This window comes from Electrona antarctica (genome assembly GCF_951216825.1).
Source record: "Electrona antarctica genome assembly, chromosome: 8".
In the NCBI taxonomy this organism is placed as follows: domain Eukaryota; kingdom Metazoa; phylum Chordata; class Actinopteri; order Myctophiformes; family Myctophidae; genus Electrona; species Electrona antarctica.
In genome coordinates, this window is record NC_136789.1 from 47,265,562 (window position 1) to 47,286,044 (window position 20,483).

A 20,483-nucleotide genomic window follows, 5' to 3' on the forward strand; every position below is an offset into this window, starting at 1 on the left:
TCCTTCCTTATTTGAATGATAATAGATAATAGCTGGTGCACCTAACTAAAACGGCATAATAATAATCCTCTAAAGCCACTAAACCATCAGCAAGTGACTTGAATTGTACTGTATGGGTTTCTATTGGGGTGTGTGCAATTATAACAATGTTTCTGAATGTTCTTCTTTGACAGACTTGTCTTGTGTTGGACCATGTGTTGTAGTACAAATGTCACAAATCAATCAATATTCCCAATATCAATGCCATGTATTCTGGTGCTCACTCCCCAAAGGGGGACATGGGATCTACTGGAGAAACGGGGTGGAATGTTGCTCATCAAAATCCATCCCAGCTTGCTGTGGGTTCTGATCCAGTGGATGCCCTCTTTACACGCATGGCCCTCCGGGCCCTAAGAGACACCAGGCTCAGTAGTCTCTCTAACTCGTCCCCACCCAGACCTCCACGTTCCACCTCCTCTGGCCCTCTCCATTCCCCTGCCTGCTGCTGTGCCTTCCAAGCTCGGAGCGGGGGCAACAGCTGGGCCTGGTGCAGGTTGAGGTCCGGGGGACTGGACGTGGGTCCCTCGTGCGCCCGGCGCGTTGGAGGAAGAGTGTCATAGACGCTCCCTGGGTCTTGGTTTTGCTCTGCATCGTGACTGGTCTCCATGTACTCCTCGTAGATGCTTTCTTTGCAGCCGTTTGTCTGTTGAGGGTCTTTGCTGTTGTCATAATCTGTCCCCGCTCCTCCATCATCTCTGCCTCGGCTGCCTGAGTGCCCCTGATCCCCGCCGTGCCTCCCTGAGTGCCCCTGATCCCCGCCGTGCCTCCTCCTTTCGTCGCCACGCGTGTCAGGTCTTTTCTCCCACTCGCCAGACTGGTTCTTCTCCCAATGGCAGGTCCTCTGATCAACCGAGTCGTACCTCCGATCTCTGCAATCTGTATCCCTGCCGCCATTGCCTGTCACTCGGAAGTCCAGCTGGAGTGAATGCCTGCTGCCCCGTCTGATGGACTGGTGGCTGTCGCTGTGGCCATAGGAGGAGCCGACCTCCAGCGGATGCAGGCGTGACGGGGAGAGCCAACTTGTTGTCTGTCTGCTGGAATCCCAGCAGTACGCTGATGGGGAAAGCGTAAAGAGGTGTTATGAGGACAAAACCCCTGGTTTTCTGTTACATGTGCTGTGTGCTTGGAGAGATACATGCTTGATTACAAATGGGATATGAATTCAGAAACAGGAAATTGATATGATATATGCTATATGATATGATATAGTACTTTATTCAATCCAGTTCACACTGGATTTTGTCTTGCGACCCAGCAGCCATGTATGCAGAACACATACACACATTTGACATAGCACAAAGAACATGATTCTGATTTGATAAGTCAAGTAGGATCAATGTGAAACATGATTGCGAGTTGAAACAAACAATAAGGCACACATGTACTGTACATCCACTCAGTAAAAAAACAGGTGCTGGGCCGAGGCCAGAATCCAAAAAGAATAAAGTCACAGGCACACTGGGTCATGCTCCAAACCTTAGAGATGTTCTGGTTCCTTTTACATCATTGGGCGTGACCTTTCGAGCCTCTTCTTTGGAGTGTGCAGACTGTATTCTTTTTGCAAGGTGTATGTTCACCACAACAACCAGTGCAACAAATCAATCTCCAACCAGTAAAATATAATTCTCATTCAAGTATGAAGTGTTGTGGGAAGCATCTATTCTATTAAATAACTTGTGACTTAAGATACAAAGATACAAAGCTCAGTCCACAGAATACAGTGTTTGTATCTTTGTAGCTGAAGTTGAAACCAGCTCAACGTTTTTGTAGCTTTGTAGCTCTGCTTTTGCAGCAGCTGCAAATGTCAGATGTATCTTCCTGTCGCTGGCTGCCTGGCTTCAATAAAAAAAGAATGGTAGCCTGTATCTTTGTAGCTGACAGTGTGAACGTAGCAATATCAATTACACCTCATAAGTAACATTAATCACCAGGACCTTATCTTGTGCATGTAAGTAAATTGTCAAAGTCTGAACTTCTTTGCAGTTGTAACCACAGAAGCAGCTGTGAGAATGTACAATGCCTCCCTGTTCCACAGTTGAATTCATATTGTTGGAAGTCAATACTGCGTAACACTGAACACCCTGCCATACAGTAGTAGCAGCTGCTAATTATTCTAACACACACATTGATGTTTCTCTTACTATAGCAAGGTTAATTGAGTGCAAATGTGAAGACCCACATACTGTACTGCAGAAAGTGAGTGGGGAGGCAATATATATATATAGAACAGATAGGTCCTGTTTTTGTTGTTGTTTTATTTTGTAGCAGAGATGTGGTATTCTCACAATGTAACACGTCGCAGCAGGGCACGTTGTGAGCTTGTAGATCTGCTATATTCAGAGGGCAACACCCGAGCACAACAAAACATAAAATGACTTGTCTTTTAGTTCTACTGGATCTCTTCTCCACCATTGTCAATGTATTTAGTTTTAAGTCATCATAGTTCTTTTTCGTTTTCGTGTAGTCGACGAATATTTTTCGTCATTGTTTTAGTCGACAAAATAAACACAAACACACACTCACGCACGCACGCACGCACGCGCACATACACACACACACACACACACGCGTGCACGCACGCACGCACGCACGCACGCACGCACGCACGCACGCACGCACGCACACACAGACTGGTATACAGCAACATTGCATTGCAGTCTTTGTATGTCACTGACTTTAGCCGTTCCATCTCTTTGTTATATAAGGTAATGTAGAAGCTTATATAAGCACCTTAAACAGGGATTGCATACTTCACATTCCATCATAGTGGTAACAGGTATTGCCTGCCTTTATTTAAACATACATCATCTTGTTATAAATCAAGAAGCTCAGACCATGCATGCCCTTTGCTTGGCCTAGATACGTTTCTCAAGTTATACAGCTCTCAGCTGTATTCACTTCACACGGAGGCCTATATCATACTAAAAGTCAATATTAAATGATTTATGTCTTGAAAAGTATATTTATTCTTCTTGGGATATATGGAATCGATTCTTCAACGTCATTCTCAAAATAATATTGTCTGAATGACAGACATAGTGATAAGATTATATTGTACTATACTGTATATTTCACTGGAATAAATAAATAATTAGCTCATGATTGACAGCATTATTATTCAGTGTTTGTGCAGACTCAGATGCTGTAATCCCTTTGTTCTTTGCTCTTTCATCTTTGAAATCTTTTTCATTTTATTGATAAATTCCTTTTTGCACAACATAGTTTGGACTTGGATACAGCTCTTTACAATTACAATACTTTATAGTCTCTGTAGTAGTGGGCTTAAAGAGATATTTCATTTGGGGTCATTTTAATCTACTCTGGCCCAGACAGTTTTTAAGTCCAAAGAATAAATGGAAAAGGTAATTGAAAACAGATTTGAAGGACACACAATATGTGTTTTAACTCTTCGCTAAAATATCCTCCCTCTGGAGGAATGGAATTATCTCCAAAAAATATGTTTGTGCAAAGATAAGGAAAGTCCTAACAAATGTATTTGTATAGCAAATGTCATACACACATTTAATCTACACACCACAGGGGACTCTAACCCCCGGATCAAGCACTTAAACTCGTCTACGCCTAGAGGCTACTCTAGATAAACAAACACCTCAACAGCTTTGAACCTCAATTGTTCAGTACCGGTACTAACCTCTACACATAAAACTGTGTTTATTATTTCGGGTGTCCTTATATGCAATACCATCAGAATCAACAATACATGCCATAAAATTCACCATTATGCATAACACAGAGAGAAAAAAAAACATGCGTAGCCTGAATTGTTTTAATATAACATAAAAGCAAGCTGCATGCCTCACCATGTTTGTCTTAACAAAATGTGCTTTTGGCCCCAGACCACTGAGGGATTAATATGATAAGAAAACATTCAAAATCAATCCAATGACTCACTGGAAAGAACCCAGTGCAGAGATCTGAGAATGTTCTGCTCAGCAGGGTTCTGCTTTTTGTATTCCATGTTAGAACTCTAGCAGCTCCATTCTGATGAGCTGTAGCAGTTCTGTGGGGGGAAATGAATACCTGAGAGAGGACCATTAAAGTAGTCTCACTTGCTGGAGCTAAAGGCATTAATATGATTTTATAAATGGTGCATTTACAGTATATAGTAAATGGTGCATTTATTGCAACTGTAGGACGCATTTACCTAGAAAACCTGCATTTCCGTGTGTCACGTCACAGTCACAGCTCCATATATGGTCACGCCTCATGACATTACACCTCCAGATATGGTCACGCCTCGTGACATTATGCCTCCATCTCCATATATAGAGCTGACCTGCTCTGACATGTCAAATGTTGATTATGTTCCACCCATCCTTCCTCTTCGATGTCCCCCTTTTGATTGATACCTGTCCATTCAAACTCTAGACGGGTCTGCCCCAAAGTTATTAGTGCAGCCGCGCCCGGCAGCTGGCGAAAATTAGAGTTCCCAACAGGCCCGAAAACTTAAGGCCCGGCCCTACCTGGGCCCTCATCAAACCCTGTACGCTCAAGACACTGCCCAGTGCTCACGTGGCCACCCTTAGATCTCCATATATGGAGCTGACATGTTCTGACATTCCATATGTTGATCTGACCTCATCAAACCGTGTACACTCAAGACACACTCCATATATGGCCAGACCTCATCAAACCCTGTACACTCAAGACACTGCCCCCACTGCCACCCTTAGATCTCCACATATGGAGCTGACCTGGTCTGACATTCCTTATGTTGATCTGACCTCATCAAACCCTGTACACTCAAGACACGCTCCATATATGGCCAGTACAGAATTCATTCCATATATTGATCTGACCCCCCATGCCAAAGCGCCAGCACTCGCCCAGCAGTCTGCCGTCACCTAGGCGGATGCGTGCACGCAGGTCGCTTCTCGCCCTCAGGGCGTCTTACTGGTATATAGCTTTACATAGATTGTGCATTATACATTCACTCATTAACACACACATTTCGATGGCGGAGGAAACCAGATGAATCAGTACTTTTAAAATACATGCTATAAACCAAGTAGCTCAGGCCATGCCTGCCTTTTACTTGGCCAATATACGATTCTCATGTGTGACCTTTATTTCATAACAGCTCCCAGATGTATTCAGACAGAGGCTGATTATCATAATGACCTCTATCAAGTTACTAAGAGTCGATATTAAATTATTTATATCCAGGAAATGTAATAATGATTTCAAATTGTTCTCCAATCATAAATTATTTGTCCATTGAAGTTGTCTGGTGTCAAATGAAGCGTTTTCCTAGGCTGTGTCACATGGACCCCAGCAGGAAGATTAGCTGTCGCCCCGGTGTCAGCTAATTGGGGTTCCATTCAATTAACAATCCATTCAACAAACAACAAACATGTGAGCTAGAGCACAGTTTTGCATCTCTCATTCTGGTTGAGCTTTTCATGCATGGAGTCATTACTGACTCGCTTTGACAGATTTTTGGGAACATTAGAAAAGAATCATGCAAAGTTATCATCAGCCCTTCATTCCTAACATGCTGGGTTGTGCTAGTTCATAAATCAGAGACATTGGAAGTGAGTCATGCATTTATCTGTTCTGTTCTGTTCTGCTCTGCAGGCAACCTGGTTTCCAGCACAGACTGGAGAAGTTTGAAGTTCACAAAGCGAGAAGAGGCGTGCTATCCAGTGGTGGAAGTATTCATATTTTACTTAACGAGAAGAGGCCTAGTGTTATCCAGTGGTGGAACAAGTATTCATATTTTACTTAAGTAAAAGCAGCAATTCCACAATATAACAATACTCTGTTACACAACGCCTGTGTTAAAAATGTTACTTGAGTAAAAGTACAAAAGTATTGGCATAAAAATATACTTAAAGTACCAAAATTAAAAGTACTAAAATGTTAGAAAATAGCAGATCTACAAGCTCATGGTCATGCGACGCGTTGTGAGCTTGTAGATCGGCTATTTTCAAATAACCTATGCATAAAATAGGGCTAAAGTGGTTAATGTATGTTTTCTAATAATAATGTATACCTGCAAAGTAACTAGTAACTCAACTAAAAGAAAATTGGAAATACTTCAGTAAAGTAAATAATAATAATAATAATAATAATAATAAAACTCAAAATTGTACTTAAGTACAGTACTTGAGTAAATGTACTTAAATGTATTATATTTTCAACCAGAAAGGTGCACTCAGTAGAATGCAAATCTGCCTAATAACAATAGCAATGTATGCAGTTACATTTCTACAGACCCGCATGGAACTGGTGCCGCATGTGATTACCAGCTGTACATTATGGTCTATACTGGCTGCTTCCCTTTCTCTCTCATACATATTCATTGTCAACTTCTCTCCAATTTTCTCTCCGATGTATGTCATTCAAATTGTTCCGTGATCCGCAAAGTGTTTGCTAATACTATGTTTCACCAGAGGTTTGCAATTTGAAATGCATGCACATGCATGGTGGCAGTTCTTTAATCATTTTAGCAAGTAAAGTATGTCTACAATCTGTCCTATTTGAAATGGATATAACACAATAATGCTTGTTGCTGCACATGTTGTAGTTCACTTTCACCTTAGTCCTATTTTATACTATTCAAAAATAACCAATGTACAAGCTCACAATGGGTCGCAATTCGACATTTACTTGTAATAAAAGAGTATTTTTGCAATGTGGTATTGCGTTTTTATTTTTATTTTATATTGAGTCATTTTTCCACCAATGGAGGGGGCTAATCGGGACACTCCTCACATGCACACACTTAACCCTTCCTCTTCTGAACTCCGTGTTATAATGAGTTCTCAGGAGAACTGTTGAAAACTTGGAATGAGGCCTCTTGAAATACATTAATTTGTTTTTAATTTGTTCAAGTCTATTCATTTTTCAAGTCTATTTTTTTGCTTTATTAGCACTATTAATTTGGTTTTATGAGGTGGTTCTATATTTACTCTTTAGATTTGCGCTGTAGCTACAACAAAGGGAAAACAAAAGAGAAAATAGGGGTTTTACTTACTTAAGTATATATATAAGTATGTATATATATATATATATATATATAGTGCCCAGTGCCAACACCATAAATCAATTTATTGTTATGATGGGAAGCATGTAATCCCCAGTCACTCTAACTACAGTTATGTCATGTACACAGTGTACCATGGAGTTACGTTTCACACAGGCATGGTCCTCTATCAGGCTCTCTAACAAACATCAATGTCATCTTTGCCGTTAAGCAGAGTTGAGTCACCAGCCCATTGAGCCTGAGAAGGCTCCGCCTATGATCATAGATAGAACTAGAGTTACAATGCGTAACGATCGGCTTATCTTCTGACTGTGAAGCTCTCAGTTGTTGTGCTTTGTTTTATTCAGACACTTTTACTCTGGTTCTGCTCCCCTGTCATTATGCGCTCTGTTATGTTTGTAAAAACCTTGTTGGAGATTACTACCTTGTTGGAGATTACTGTTTTCAATCATGAAGTGTCATCTGTGTTATCTGTTCTGAAGGACAGAGCTGAACATTTACTTTCATGCATGATGCTGTGTGTGTGTGTGTGTGTGTGTGTGTGTGTGTGTGTGTGTGTGTGTGTGTGTGTGTGTGTGTGCGTGTGTGTGTTTGTAAACAGCCATCTAAGAACACTAATGAAAGTTGCAGTCTACAGGGCAGTGTGCACAGCATGCATAGCACTGCTATATGGGTCAGAAGCGTGGACCGTCTATCGACGTCACATCAGACGCATCGATGCATTTAACATCAGGTGCCTCCAACGCATTCTTGGCATCACCTGGCAGGACCGTGTCCCACACACTGACATTCTCCAACACACTGATTCCATCAGCATCGAGGCAACGCTAGCACATAGGCAACTCCGGTGGGTCGGCCACGTCATCCGGATGCCCGACTGCCGTTTGCCTCGTCAGGTGTTTTATGGACAGATATTGTCAGCCAACAGGAAGCCTGGTGGTCCAAAGCTGCGGTACAAAGACCAGTTGAAACAGACGCTGAAGAGGTGTAACATCAAGCCCAATGATCTGGAGTCAGCCGCAGCTAATCGTCCACTCTGGCGCTGCTTATGCTACGAAGGGGTCACACACCTTGAGGAGAAACGCACGCAGCAAAGGGTGGCACGTCGCCAGCAAAGACACCTCCGTGCTGTTCCAGTATCACCTCAGCTTCCTGATCCAGGCCGCACATGTCCACACTGTGGCATGATATGTGGCGCCGGAATTGGGCTTAAAGGAGAATTCCATGCTAGAAGGCTTTCTTACCTTTATTTGTAGTTGTTACGTCCCCACCAAAGAGGTCCAGGTGTTATTTTGTGCAAAAGCTCCTTATTGGCTATTTCCCCTACCATAAGCCCTAAATGAATTGCATTGAATTGAATGGGAATTGAATGGGGCTATGGGGTGTTGTGCTAATTCGCTTATTTCCATCGCTCAAAATGTTTATGTTTTTGTATATATCCTCTCTTCATAATATCCCAAGCGGCACACTTTACTACTTATTTCGATGGAAATAAGCGAATTAACACCCCATAGCCCCATTCAATTCCCATTCAATTCAATGCAATTCATTGAGGGCTTATGGTAGGGGAAATAGCAATAAGGAGTTCTTGCACAAAAAAATACCTGGACCTCTTTGGTGGGGACGTAACGACTACAAAGAAAGGTAAGAAAGGTAATAAAGCCTTCTAGCATGGAATGCTCCTTTAATAGTCATCTACGGTGGCATCGTGGCCAGCAACGATGACCACTGCCAAACTCACAGTACAAGGAAGCTATACGTCATCTTCGACAACGATGGACTACCAAGGAGGAGGAGTGTGCGTGCATGCGTGCGTGCGTGCGTGTACGTGTGTGTGTGTGTGTGTGTGTGCTAACATTATGTTGTCTCTTTGTTGCTTGCCTCACTGACCGACGGGCGTGCCTTCCTTGAAAGGAAGATCTTTCTCTCTTGTTAAAACATAAGATCAATTAATGAATAAAAAGCCAAATGTTATGAAAGAAATTCTGGTTAATTAAAATTTAAGATCAATAAATCAGTGGATCAGATGAGTACACAAAGTATCCAAACGAGAATGGAAATTACTTTGATCATTGATCATTGATCATTGATCATCGTTACATAGCAACAGAGACCACAAGTGTTGACTTCAGATTTCAGTTTAGACACATGCATGTCTGGAACAATTGTGACACACTCACCAGGGCTGTTACTGCACTGTCCTCTGTCCAAGCCTGACACTATGACGTGACAGAGGAGAGAGACACAGACAAAAGTTAGACAAGACAAAGAGAGAAAAGAGTGAAAGATTTCAATGGAAGAAGCAGATCTGGTGTCACTTGATGTAGATCGTATCACACCAGTTTAATAATATAAGACTGAAATTGCATAAGGGTAAAGGCTGCACAGAAGAGAACAAAATAACAAAAGAAACGGAGAGAGCAGTGCCAAAGAGAATTCCTTTGAATTGTGTTTTTGGTGGTTTGTTTTCGCAGTATGTACCTTCACTTTCAATGCTGTCAACAGCATCATTGACGAGACGTATTACTGTCACTATGGAAGCTGCATGGGGAGAGAGACCAGAACGAGAGGGGAGAACGTGAGTGCGTTCATGAAAAGGGTATTATTTCATGTACTGAGGCTAGGGCAGTAAAATCCAGTGTTAATTCAACTCAGATTGTACAAACATAACCAAATGGATCCATAAGGTTAAATTAACACTCAAGATGTCACAGTGTGGTTACAGAGCTGCGGAGTGTAGCCTGCAGTCTGCTCTAGTCTCACCAGCATTGCTTGTGTATAGTGTGTATGCGTGCATGAGGATGTGTGTGTCTCAGAGATGTTTAAATCTGTGCAGCTGTATCTGAGGTCTGAGTTCTGTGTTCAGTGACAGTAAAGCAAATAATGTACAGACACTGCACGCGCACCCCCCCCCCCCCCCCCGCCACACACACACACACACACACACACACACACTGACACACACACACACACACACACACACACACACACACACACACACACCATCATTAGTGTGGCCAGTGTTGTATTTACAGTAGCACCTCTCCATGAATAAAGACGGTCCTAATAGTCCTCAACATGAACACATTTGAGAACCACTGCTTTAAAACACATCATGATTGGCTTGAAGCGATGCCATACTTACAGATGTTACCAATATGAAATTAAAGGAACATCTTACCGTTGTCATCGAATGACTCAGACGTATAGGTTCTCTGGGAGACATCAGAAGTGGTGCCTGAGAAACATGATGTCACCTCCATGAGGTCCGTCCCTTCCACTGAAAACACGCACGCACGCACGCACGCGCGCACACACACACACACACACACACACATAACCATCCAATATGTATATCCAGTAAAACCTCACCGTACAGTATATTGTAATTCAGAGGGTGTACACAGGTTACATTTATACACATACCGTATATATCTGGGGGTAGCGCAATTATCATATCTATTTAACGACTGAGGCAGTTTTGTGATCTTTTTCGTAGTTGGTCTTAAAATGAGGTGTGACCTGGTGCAAACAGGGTGCACAGCTGTATTTCAAACGGTATTATTGTTGTAATTGCTTTAACACCTACACTACAGAAGTACACACCTTGTAAACTTTGTTGAGGTGTGAACTTAAGGTTATTTTCAATCGATGCATGTGCGTGCGCACCTGCTCCTGAAAGATCTTTGGGGGGACGCCGTACATGCACGCACGCACGCACAAACCACACACACACACACACACACACACACACACACACACACACACACACACACAATTGTCAATCACGTCAATCACTGAATTCAGCGGTCTGTTATTTGCCATTATTACATGACTTGGTTGAATGCTTGATTCTGATTGGTCTATCGCAGAATTCAGCAGTGTGTTATTTCTGGATAATGACCGCTCCGCTCTATAAAGGACAGCTGCCTAATCAAACCCTCGGAGCACCTGCTGCGCCCTGCTTGATTTACTGCTGTTTTCAACATGACAGCCATGTAATCACACACACAATGTCATTCACAGCTAAACATTGCTCTAAAAATGTTTTTGCAAACGTTTGAGCGAGAAATAGACGAAGCAGTACCTGAAAATGGATTCTAATTGATCAACTCACTTGTTTTCCGACAATGCTGCAGCTGGGCAGCACTGTCATAATGACCTGTCATAACCTGTAATTCACCTTCAGGGTGATTAACCACCTCCGCTTCGCATCGGTGGTTAAACCCCCGGTCCGTGAATTATCTCCCGACAATGACCACCTAGGCAGAAATTATCGCTTACATAATGAACGCTGTCCAATGAAAGACTAATCAAAGAGCATCTGGCTCAGCTAAACAGTAAGAACAGTACACTCAAGACAGGCTCCGTTACATTTCAGATTTGCTCGCCCCTATTAGCGTAGCCTTTGATCCTCAGATAGGGCCCTCCTTGTGCTAAAAACTCATTACCTGGGGCGATCAGGCTTATGCTGTCGGGGCAGGCAAGCTGTTATCCCTAAGTCTGTTTGCAGATGATTGCTTTAAAGCTGTTCTCTGAAGATTTCTGCTATATTCTGTTTAGTTTGTTTGCTTTGTTTGCCGTTCTTTTAGTCTGTAAAGCACTTTCTAACGTCTTTTCGAAAAACGCTATACAAATAAATTCCTTTCAGAATGGTGAGAGAGAGAGAGAGAGAGAGAGAGAGAGAGAGAGAGAGAGAGAGAGAGAGAGAGAGAGAGAGAGAGAGAGAGAGAGAGAGAGAGAGAGAGAGAGAGAGAGAGAGAGAGAGAGAGAGAGAGAGAGAGAGAGAGAGAGAGAGAGAGAGAGAGAGAGGGGGGGAGAGAGAGGGGGGGAGAGAGAGGGGGAGAGGGAGATGAGCATGCTGTCTACTATTTCCGGAAATGGAAAAGAGATATCTTCATACATTGTGTGAAAATAAAAGCCTGGGTACCGAAAACAGAAGATAAACGCTGACAATCTGTGCAATCCTCCACTTGCACACACACACACACACACACACACACACACACACACACACACACACATTCTCGATAGGCTACTCTTCTTGTCAGAGCCAGCTGTCAGTGTGCTTGTGAGATGTACTTAATATTAATGCGTTGGCATTGCTTGACAAACTAAGTGCAGGGATGTTTTATGAGTACTTTTCTCATTGACAAAAAATGCTGTGGAAGTTTGTATGAGACACGCTTGTGTGTAATAGCTGTCGGACGGCATAGATAAAGGAAACATTATTCAGCCTGCGCCCAGCGGGCACTCTTGCCCTTCCATATCCTTAAAGGGATAGTTGAGATTTTTTAAGCTGTATGAAATACTTGCCATTAATATAGCGGTTGCAACTGTATTTTTGACCCCTCTATCACACAGAACTGCCCCAAAAGTAGTTCCATGTGATAGAGGGGTCAAAGTTGAACGAAAGTTGCGCTAATATTTTAGAAATAGGTCAACAATACAAATGACGTTAGTTTTGTGGATTAATTTACTTTTACTGCTTGGCCCCAGTGCACCCCACACTATATTAATGGCAGTATTTCATACAGCTTAAGTTAAAACAATCTGAACTATCCCTTTAACAACATCAAACACATGCCTAAGCATAAACACAACCAAGTATAACCTTACAACTTAATGGAAGTCCATTTTCGCCATGAGTAAAAAATAAAACCAGTGACATCATCGAAATGGCAGATTTTCTATTCCTGGTTAGCATGCTATAATGGAAGCCATTGATCTCGTAAAACAAGAATTGATTAAATCAATGAATTGCCAGCTGCATCATTATTATCTGCAGGGGTCCGCTATAACTGCCTCTTCAGCGCAGTAGTTTAGGTAGGAACCAAAATGATCTAAGGTGGAACTATTGCGTTCTGAGTCGTTTGTTTCCGCCCGGACATATTTGCGGTGCGCACATACATCAGCCAATGTCGAGTGGACTAGTAAGAGAGTGGCGACACGCTTTGATCTCGCCACAAAGCGGGTGCCTATGGGCTATAGTTCCAAACATTGGAACTATCCCATTGAGATAGAATGAGCACTTCCGCATTCCATCGTTACAATGGTAGTCAACGCTAGTGTCGCCACTCTCTTACTAAATTACTCTGAGCCAATGAGAAAACCAGCTGGACTAGCTTGCACATCGATTATAGACCCAGCTTGCTATTGCATAGCAGCTGGTAAAAAAAGAAGCATAACAATGATGTCTTGTAGGTAGGTTTCTGTCCACAGCATTCTATGAGACACAGTCACTGGTTTTATCTCTTTAGAAAAAAAAAGAAAAAAAAAGAAAATGGTGTTTTTTAATATTATTGTTAGTACCCAAAGCATGTAATTTCTAGAAATATCCTGAAGAATTTTTGAGTGTACACAAAAGATGAAATAAAGGCTTCGTAAAAGGTCTATGAGACACAGAGAGAGTAGAGAAAAATGTAATTATTTTGTCTACATTCTGTTCCTCGTTTCCATAGAAAAAAAAGCCTTTGTGGTACTCAAAGACGGAATCATTTGTACATGTACGATTTGTACAAACCTACAGTAACATTACTGAGCCAGATGTAAAAACAACCATGGATAACCAGGTTCGGCGGGGCCCAATCATGCGGTCACCCCCCCCCCCCCCCCCCCCCCCCAGCCCGGTACCAAGTTTTTCCGCCAGTGGCAAGTTAACTACACAACCTATACATTTTTTAAGTATTTGCACTTTACTGGAGTATTTCCAATTTTCAATACTTTTACTTCTACTGCACTCACGACACTCAAAAAAATATTGTACTTTTACTCCACTAGAAAGTTACTAGTTACTTTTTTTGATTATTATTATTATTATTATTATTACCAAACATACATTACCCACTTTAGCCCTATAAATGGGAAACGGGACATTCTGCATAATGAGTACTTTCTACTTTTGGTAGAAAGTACATTTTGATACCAATACCATTAATAGACTTTTACTTAAGCAAGTACTTTTTCCACCACTTCAGAGGAGCCAAAAACCTCTTGTAATACAAACAAGCTTGTTAGTGCACTCCATTCATCGCTGCATGTGTGCGATCAAAGGGATCACTGTGAAATCGCAATCCCTGTGGACACAATGGATACATGTATTATTCATTCATTGATTTGTGTGTTTTGATGAGGCACATGATGTACTCACCCTGTGCGCTGTTAGGTATGTGCGTGGTCTCCAGCTCATAGGCACTCTCTTCCCATTGGTCCTCCTCCCTGTCTGCCTCTCGGTCCCATGACACTTTGTTGGGGGCGGGGCTATGTTCTGAGCGACAGGGTGATGCTGATGGGAGATTCGGTGCCACGCTGCACACGGCCACGCCCCTCCTGATGGCCCCGCCCCCCCGGTTATGTGGGCCGTCTGACAAGAAGCTGCTCAACTGATGGGAAGGAGTGTGCCACGTCACGCACACACACACACACACACACACACACACACACACACACACACACATACACACACACACAATCATCGAGCTGTCCTTTAATGCAATGCATTCTCACACCCAGGTTGTACTTCGGTGGGCATCATCTAATCTCTCAAGAACAGATTCCGAGCTGTGCTACTGAATCTGTCAGCATTGTATGCATTGTTGTTAGTGGGAATGAAAACATAGGCGCCCCACAGGAAGAGGAGGGCTGAGGGCGGACCAAACGGGCTGACATCCTGTTATCCACATTCTTGTGGGCGCCGCCCCCAGAGGAAACAAACAGCAGAGGCAGCTGTTTTTCTTCTTTTTTTCCGATGGGTTCTCAGATTGGGCAACATCGGACCAAGTGTCAGACTTTGACGCAACAGGCTCCCCCCTGCTGTGTCACATGTTGACAAAGATTACATTGACAACTCCAATTCTCACTTTTTATTCTGCATTTACACAGAGACGCGACAATGATTCAAAACGCTGTAATGTCTATGCCAGGTGGCTAGCCATATAACCACTCCCGTTCTAGTTCTTATCACATGGCTGTTTGTTTACATCCGCACGTGGCGTCATGCGTTTTGCCGTTTCCCCATATTGCATGTTTACACGGAGACATGAGGCGGAGCGTCTTCAAAGATTTCTATTCAACTTTGTTGCGGTTTCAACCTCCGAAAACACCTTTGCCGTTTTAAACGGACGGCACATCTGATATCTTATTTTGCCGCTTTCAGTAGACACCGCTGCCGTCTAAACAGGGCCTACAATTGGGTATGTAACTAAACGGCACTGAGTCGGCAGAAGTGGACATCGTACCACATGGCATGGGCACCCACATGCCTCGCGAGGCTTAAGCCTGATTCTGATGGCCTGCCTGTTTTTTTCATCATTTTTATGCCACGATTTTGTAACCCATTTTTTCACCCAGTGTCAATTATCTAATCCTGGGCTTTACACTCCCTCCGCCCCCGAGACCAGGATTACTGCATGTTTTTTTGTGAGGGCACCTACCCTAGGGCACACAGGAAGAACATGCAAACTCCACACAGTTTCGTTTACATGTATGTTTGATTAAAATTCAATAAAAAGTCAATTGAAAAAAATTACTTGCTGTACTCCACTGTACTGTACTGTACTGTATTCCACTGTACTGTATTCCACTGTACTGTATTCCACCGTAATGTACTCCACCGTACTGTACCGTACTCCACTGTACTGTACTCCACTGTACTGTACTCCACTGTACTGTACTGTACTCCACTGTGCTGTACTCCTCTGTTCTGCTCTCTTCTCTTCTGTACTGTACTGTACTGTACCGTACTGAACTGTGCCATACTGTACTATACGGTATTGTACAATACTGTACTGTACAATACTGTCCCATACTGTACTGTTCCATACTGTACAGTGCTGTGCTGTGCCTTACCATACTGTACAGTACAGTACTGTACAGTACTGTACTGTACTGTACTGTACTGTACTGTACTGTACTGTACTGTACTGTACTGTACTGTACTGTACTGTACTGTACTGTACTGTACTGTAGCATACTGTGCTGTACCGTGCTGCTGTGCCCTGTGTATGTGTGTGCGCACGTGCGTGTGTGTATTACAAGTCCATGGGCTATATATAGTAGTCCATGGTCTCGGAGTGATTTTCGTCTTTTTTTCAAATCCTCAAAAATGAAAAAACGGCATGCTATAGTATGCCGTCTCTCTCTCTCTTTCTCTGCGTCACTCTCTCTGCGTCACTGTCTCTGCGTCACTCTCTCTGCGTCACTCTCTCTGCGTCACTGTCTCTGCGTCACTGTCTCTGCGTCACTCTCTCTTTGTCACTCTCTCTTTGTCACTGTCTCTGCGTCACTCTCTCTGCGTCACTGTCTCTGCGTCACTGTCTCTGCGTCACTGTCTCTGCGTCACTCTCTCTGACTGTCTCTGACTTTGAACTTTAAAAGTCGACTTTGAAATGTTGCCCCTAATGGCTCGTACACACTGCCCGATATTTGCTCCGATTATGCTGTCGGGAGCATTTTTGGCGCTCGCCGACAAAACCCCCGATCTGATGTAAAATCGGGCTTTGATCGGCGTGGTTTTGCTCGCTGTGTGTGAAAGGAGCTGCGAGAAGATCCAGCGCCGATAAAAGTGCTCGCCGACGCCTCCCCGACCATTTCTGAACATCTAGCAGTTTGATATTGTCTCCACCAGGCCGAAGGCATGGGGAGAGAGTATGTTTTGCACTCCGTCCGTCCGTCCGTGTGTCCGTGTGTGTGTGTGTCTGTCCTTCCGTCTGTGAACAGCTAATCTCTGGCACTGTTAACCCGGTCGATGCCAAATTTTGCACACACACTCCCTGGATGTCAACGATGAACCTCTGCCCCAATTTCCAGAACGGCCTGTTATAGCGCCACCAGGAGGCCGCTTTGTGCAAAACAAGTTTTTGGACCGTACAACTACAGATTTTGTCCAAACATCACGCAAATTGGTACACAGTCTCTCTAGAGCCATTCAACGAAACGGGTCTTTCAGATTTCTCAGACTGATTGGCTAAGATTGGCTTCCAAAGTTCGCAGGAGTGCTCAGTTTCAAACAAAATGCTGCAAATCATGAACACATTGTGTGATTTCTGTGAAATTGTGCACGCACATTCCCACTAGGCCGAGGAAGAAATGCCACATGAACATTTTCAACTCGGCCTCATGGTGGCGCTATAACTAGCTGAAAAGTGTTTTTACCTCTAACTGCACGGATCTGTGGATAACTTTGTATGCCAACTCCCTAGAGGCCAAGGAAAAACCTTTGCCTGGAGTCTGCTCTTTATAGCGCCACCAGGAGGCCGACATATGTAAAACACATTTTCTAATCGGTACACATGCTCTCCATAGTCATGTGATCAAGACGGGTTTGTTTGATTTCTCATAATCCACCCTCATTGTATGGCTTCTAAACTTTTCAGGAGTAGCCCGCTTTGTACCCCTTTTGTACAAATCGCCACAACTACTCAACGCAGCGTCCGATTGTGGTGAAACTGTGCATGCATATTCCCACTAGGCTTTGGAAGAAATGCCACTTGACAGTTTTCAAATCAGCCTCATGGTGGCGCTACAACAGGCCAAGCCGCATCACACACACACACACACACACACACACACGCACACACACACACACACACACACCATACCTGACTGCATTCACTGGACATAGTCCTGTCTCCATCCATGCTTGCCTGGTTGCAGAGACCTCCTGGCAGTGGGGAGTGTGTATTGGGCCGCACCATGACCTGAGGAGGCCCTCCGCTTCCCGCTCCTGCGATGTCCGTACCATAGCAACTGGCGCTCAGCGGGGAGCCAGGGACGCACATGAACTTGAACTCAATCCCTTCTGCCCCCATGCCGGTCTTGCGCAGCATGTAGCTCGCCTCCGTGGAGATTGCCGACACCCCCATCACTGCCCGAGTCCCCTGGCCGGGATCTGACTCTTTCCTGAACGTGAGCTTCTTCCTGAAGGCGACGAAGAGGACGGCAAGGAGGATGATGACGAAGACGAGGACCCCAATGCCGATGATCTCGCCCGGGCCAATGTAGGACAGGAGCTCAGCCTGGGAGCAGTGATGTCAGTGTTATACAGTACTGCTTGTTTTTAACTGATATAGTATAGGTTTTATTTCTCTCTCTAGACAATAAATAAACGTTGAATGTATAAAGGTGGAGTATGTTTTATTATTTTACATTGTTCAATTTATATACAGCTAAAGAATATTATCTAAATCAGGTTTTTTGTTTTGTTCGAGGAATGAGGCACCAGAGCACCAGAGGAGGTGTGCAGAGACGTAAGATGAAAGGGACGACAGTTTTGATGTTCAACTCACGTTCTGCCTGCAGGATCGCGCAACAATGTTATCTATAGAAGTGTGACTAAATCCAGCTTACAAATAATGAAACAAAGCATACTTTCATTCTGGTTCTTTATTTCCAACCCCTTGCTGTATGCACTCGCGTTCATTAGTGCGTGCATGTGTAAACCTAAACTTGGCAGTGGCACACTGCACACTCGTATAGTGACATTGTAAACTTTAAATGATCCGTTGAAAGCAGTGCATAGTCTGCTCATGAGGAAGAGGGCTTTAAGTTTAGTCTGCTCATGAGGAAGAGGGCTTTAAAGGCGTAGTAAAACGGAAATGGTGGACATTTTATTTTGAAGTTTCAGACGGTCTCAAGTTGAAACACCGCTATGAAGTTTATGAACCAATCAGAGCGTCGCATCCCTTCAGGGGATGGGACGGTAGCTAGGGACGGGTAGCTATGCTACGCAGGACAGCGTGTGGATGTTTGTTTACAAATCAGATAGTCAGTCAGCTTTACCAGTTTACACTTAATGTGGCTTATTTCTACCCTATAATGTTTTCAGATACATTTTTAGCGTGATGATTAAGTTGAAACCGAGTAATACACTCTCTGGATGTTATCTTGAATGGGAATAAAAACGGAAGATGTCTGTAATCAGTAGCAGCTGTGCAGCCTGTGCTGGACGGATGCGGAGATATGGGGAATTAAACTGGTGAGCTTCATTTTTATTGGCTTTTATCGATGTTGGCCTCGACACGTCATCACGCAGCACGTTTTCGTTTTCAGGAAGTAATAATTTATGGACTTTTGATATAAAAACACACAAAAATGAGAATGTTCACATTTTTTTGGCATCCATTGTTAGGTATGCCCATATGATGACCATGGATATGGTCTAAAAGTGTGAAAAACGTATTTTTCATTTCACTACACCTTTAAGTTCTTTCATAAGTTTTGGGTAGCTGTTCCTATCTTCAGAGTACATGAAGGTGCACAGAACAACCACTAAGATGAATTAAGAGCATGGAGAACAACAACATAATGACATTTACAGTGACACAACCATTCTGCCCTTTCCCTGAAAACGATACAAGTCATAGTGACTTAATTAGCAGGCCAAACTATAAGTTCTTGAGGTTATTGATCGGTTTCCAGTGGCTTTAAACAGTGCTACCGGGGATCTGAAATAGTCACGGATTAGAAGGCAATTAAAGGACTGAGAGTCAAGAACCTTTATTGAAGTTAAACATTTGTATGAAAATCGAATTCTATTTACATAAAGTGGATCTTGGACCTCAATCTCGGATCGTGGCCAGCTTGTGACATCAGTCTTCTATGACATCAGTCGTCTTCTATGATAGCCTAGCTATGCTCCAAATCTGGCCAAGGTTTCAGTCCGATCAGATCTTTGACTTAATAAAATTCAACTTCAAAAAGTATAAAACATATGTGAAAAAGGAATTCAGCGGATATATTTCTGTGGCCTACTGGCAGTGTGCACAAGACGGCGATCAGTCCTGCCAATTTGTACACAAACACACACACACAGACCCTAATAAATATATACAGTTAAAAAGTCTGGTTAATTTACTGTAGTTGGTCCAGCAGAACTCCAGAATTATTCATTTGTTTACCTCTCTGTAAAAGCAAGATACCCCCCCCCCCCCCCCCTTAATATCTTCTTTGATGGCAGCCATTGTGTTACTTGCCATTAATATAGTTGTTGCAACTGTATTAATTGATTGCCCGAGTCCCGTGGTGGGAGTTCTGCTCTGGTTTTGGTGAATATTAAGTAGTTCCGGTCATTTTGTGGGGGGCACAGGGGCCACGCATTAAAAGTAAATTAATTCACAAAACTAGCGTCATTTGTATTGTTGACCAATTTCTACCATATAGTGCAACTTCCGTTAATGTTTGACCCCTCTGTCACACAGAACTATGTTTTTTGTGTCCATATCACTACGCCCAAAAAATTGTTCCATGTTCTCCATATTCACCAAAACCAGAGCAGAACTCCCACCACGGGACTTGGGCAATCAATTAATACAGTTGCCACCACTATATTAATGGCAAGTATTTCATACAACTTAAGTTCGAAAATTGTGAACTATCCTTTTAAGACTGAACCGAGTTAACAGTACGAGTTAACTGAAAACCTCTGTAGGCTTGCGAG

General features: G+C 43.2%; 1 protein-coding gene across 1 annotated transcript in view; it reads right to left on the reverse strand.

Annotated features, from left to right (window-relative positions):
- Positions 1 to 316: 316 nt before the first annotated feature.
- Positions 317 to 20,483, reverse strand: part of fat3b (FAT atypical cadherin 3b) — a gene marked incomplete at both ends in the record, with an annotated part of 123,892 nt that continues 103,725 nt past the window's right edge. Inside the window, 5 exons of the mRNA XM_079509073.1 lie at positions 317 to 1,092; positions 9,530 to 9,589; positions 10,230 to 10,286; positions 14,199 to 14,430; positions 17,647 to 18,063. Coding sequence (XP_079365199.1) covers positions 317 to 1,092; positions 9,530 to 9,589; positions 10,230 to 10,286; positions 14,199 to 14,430; positions 17,647 to 18,063 — 1,542 coding nt within the window. The remainder of the gene's footprint in view (positions 1,093 to 9,529; positions 9,590 to 10,229; positions 10,287 to 14,198; positions 14,431 to 17,646; positions 18,064 to 20,483) is intronic.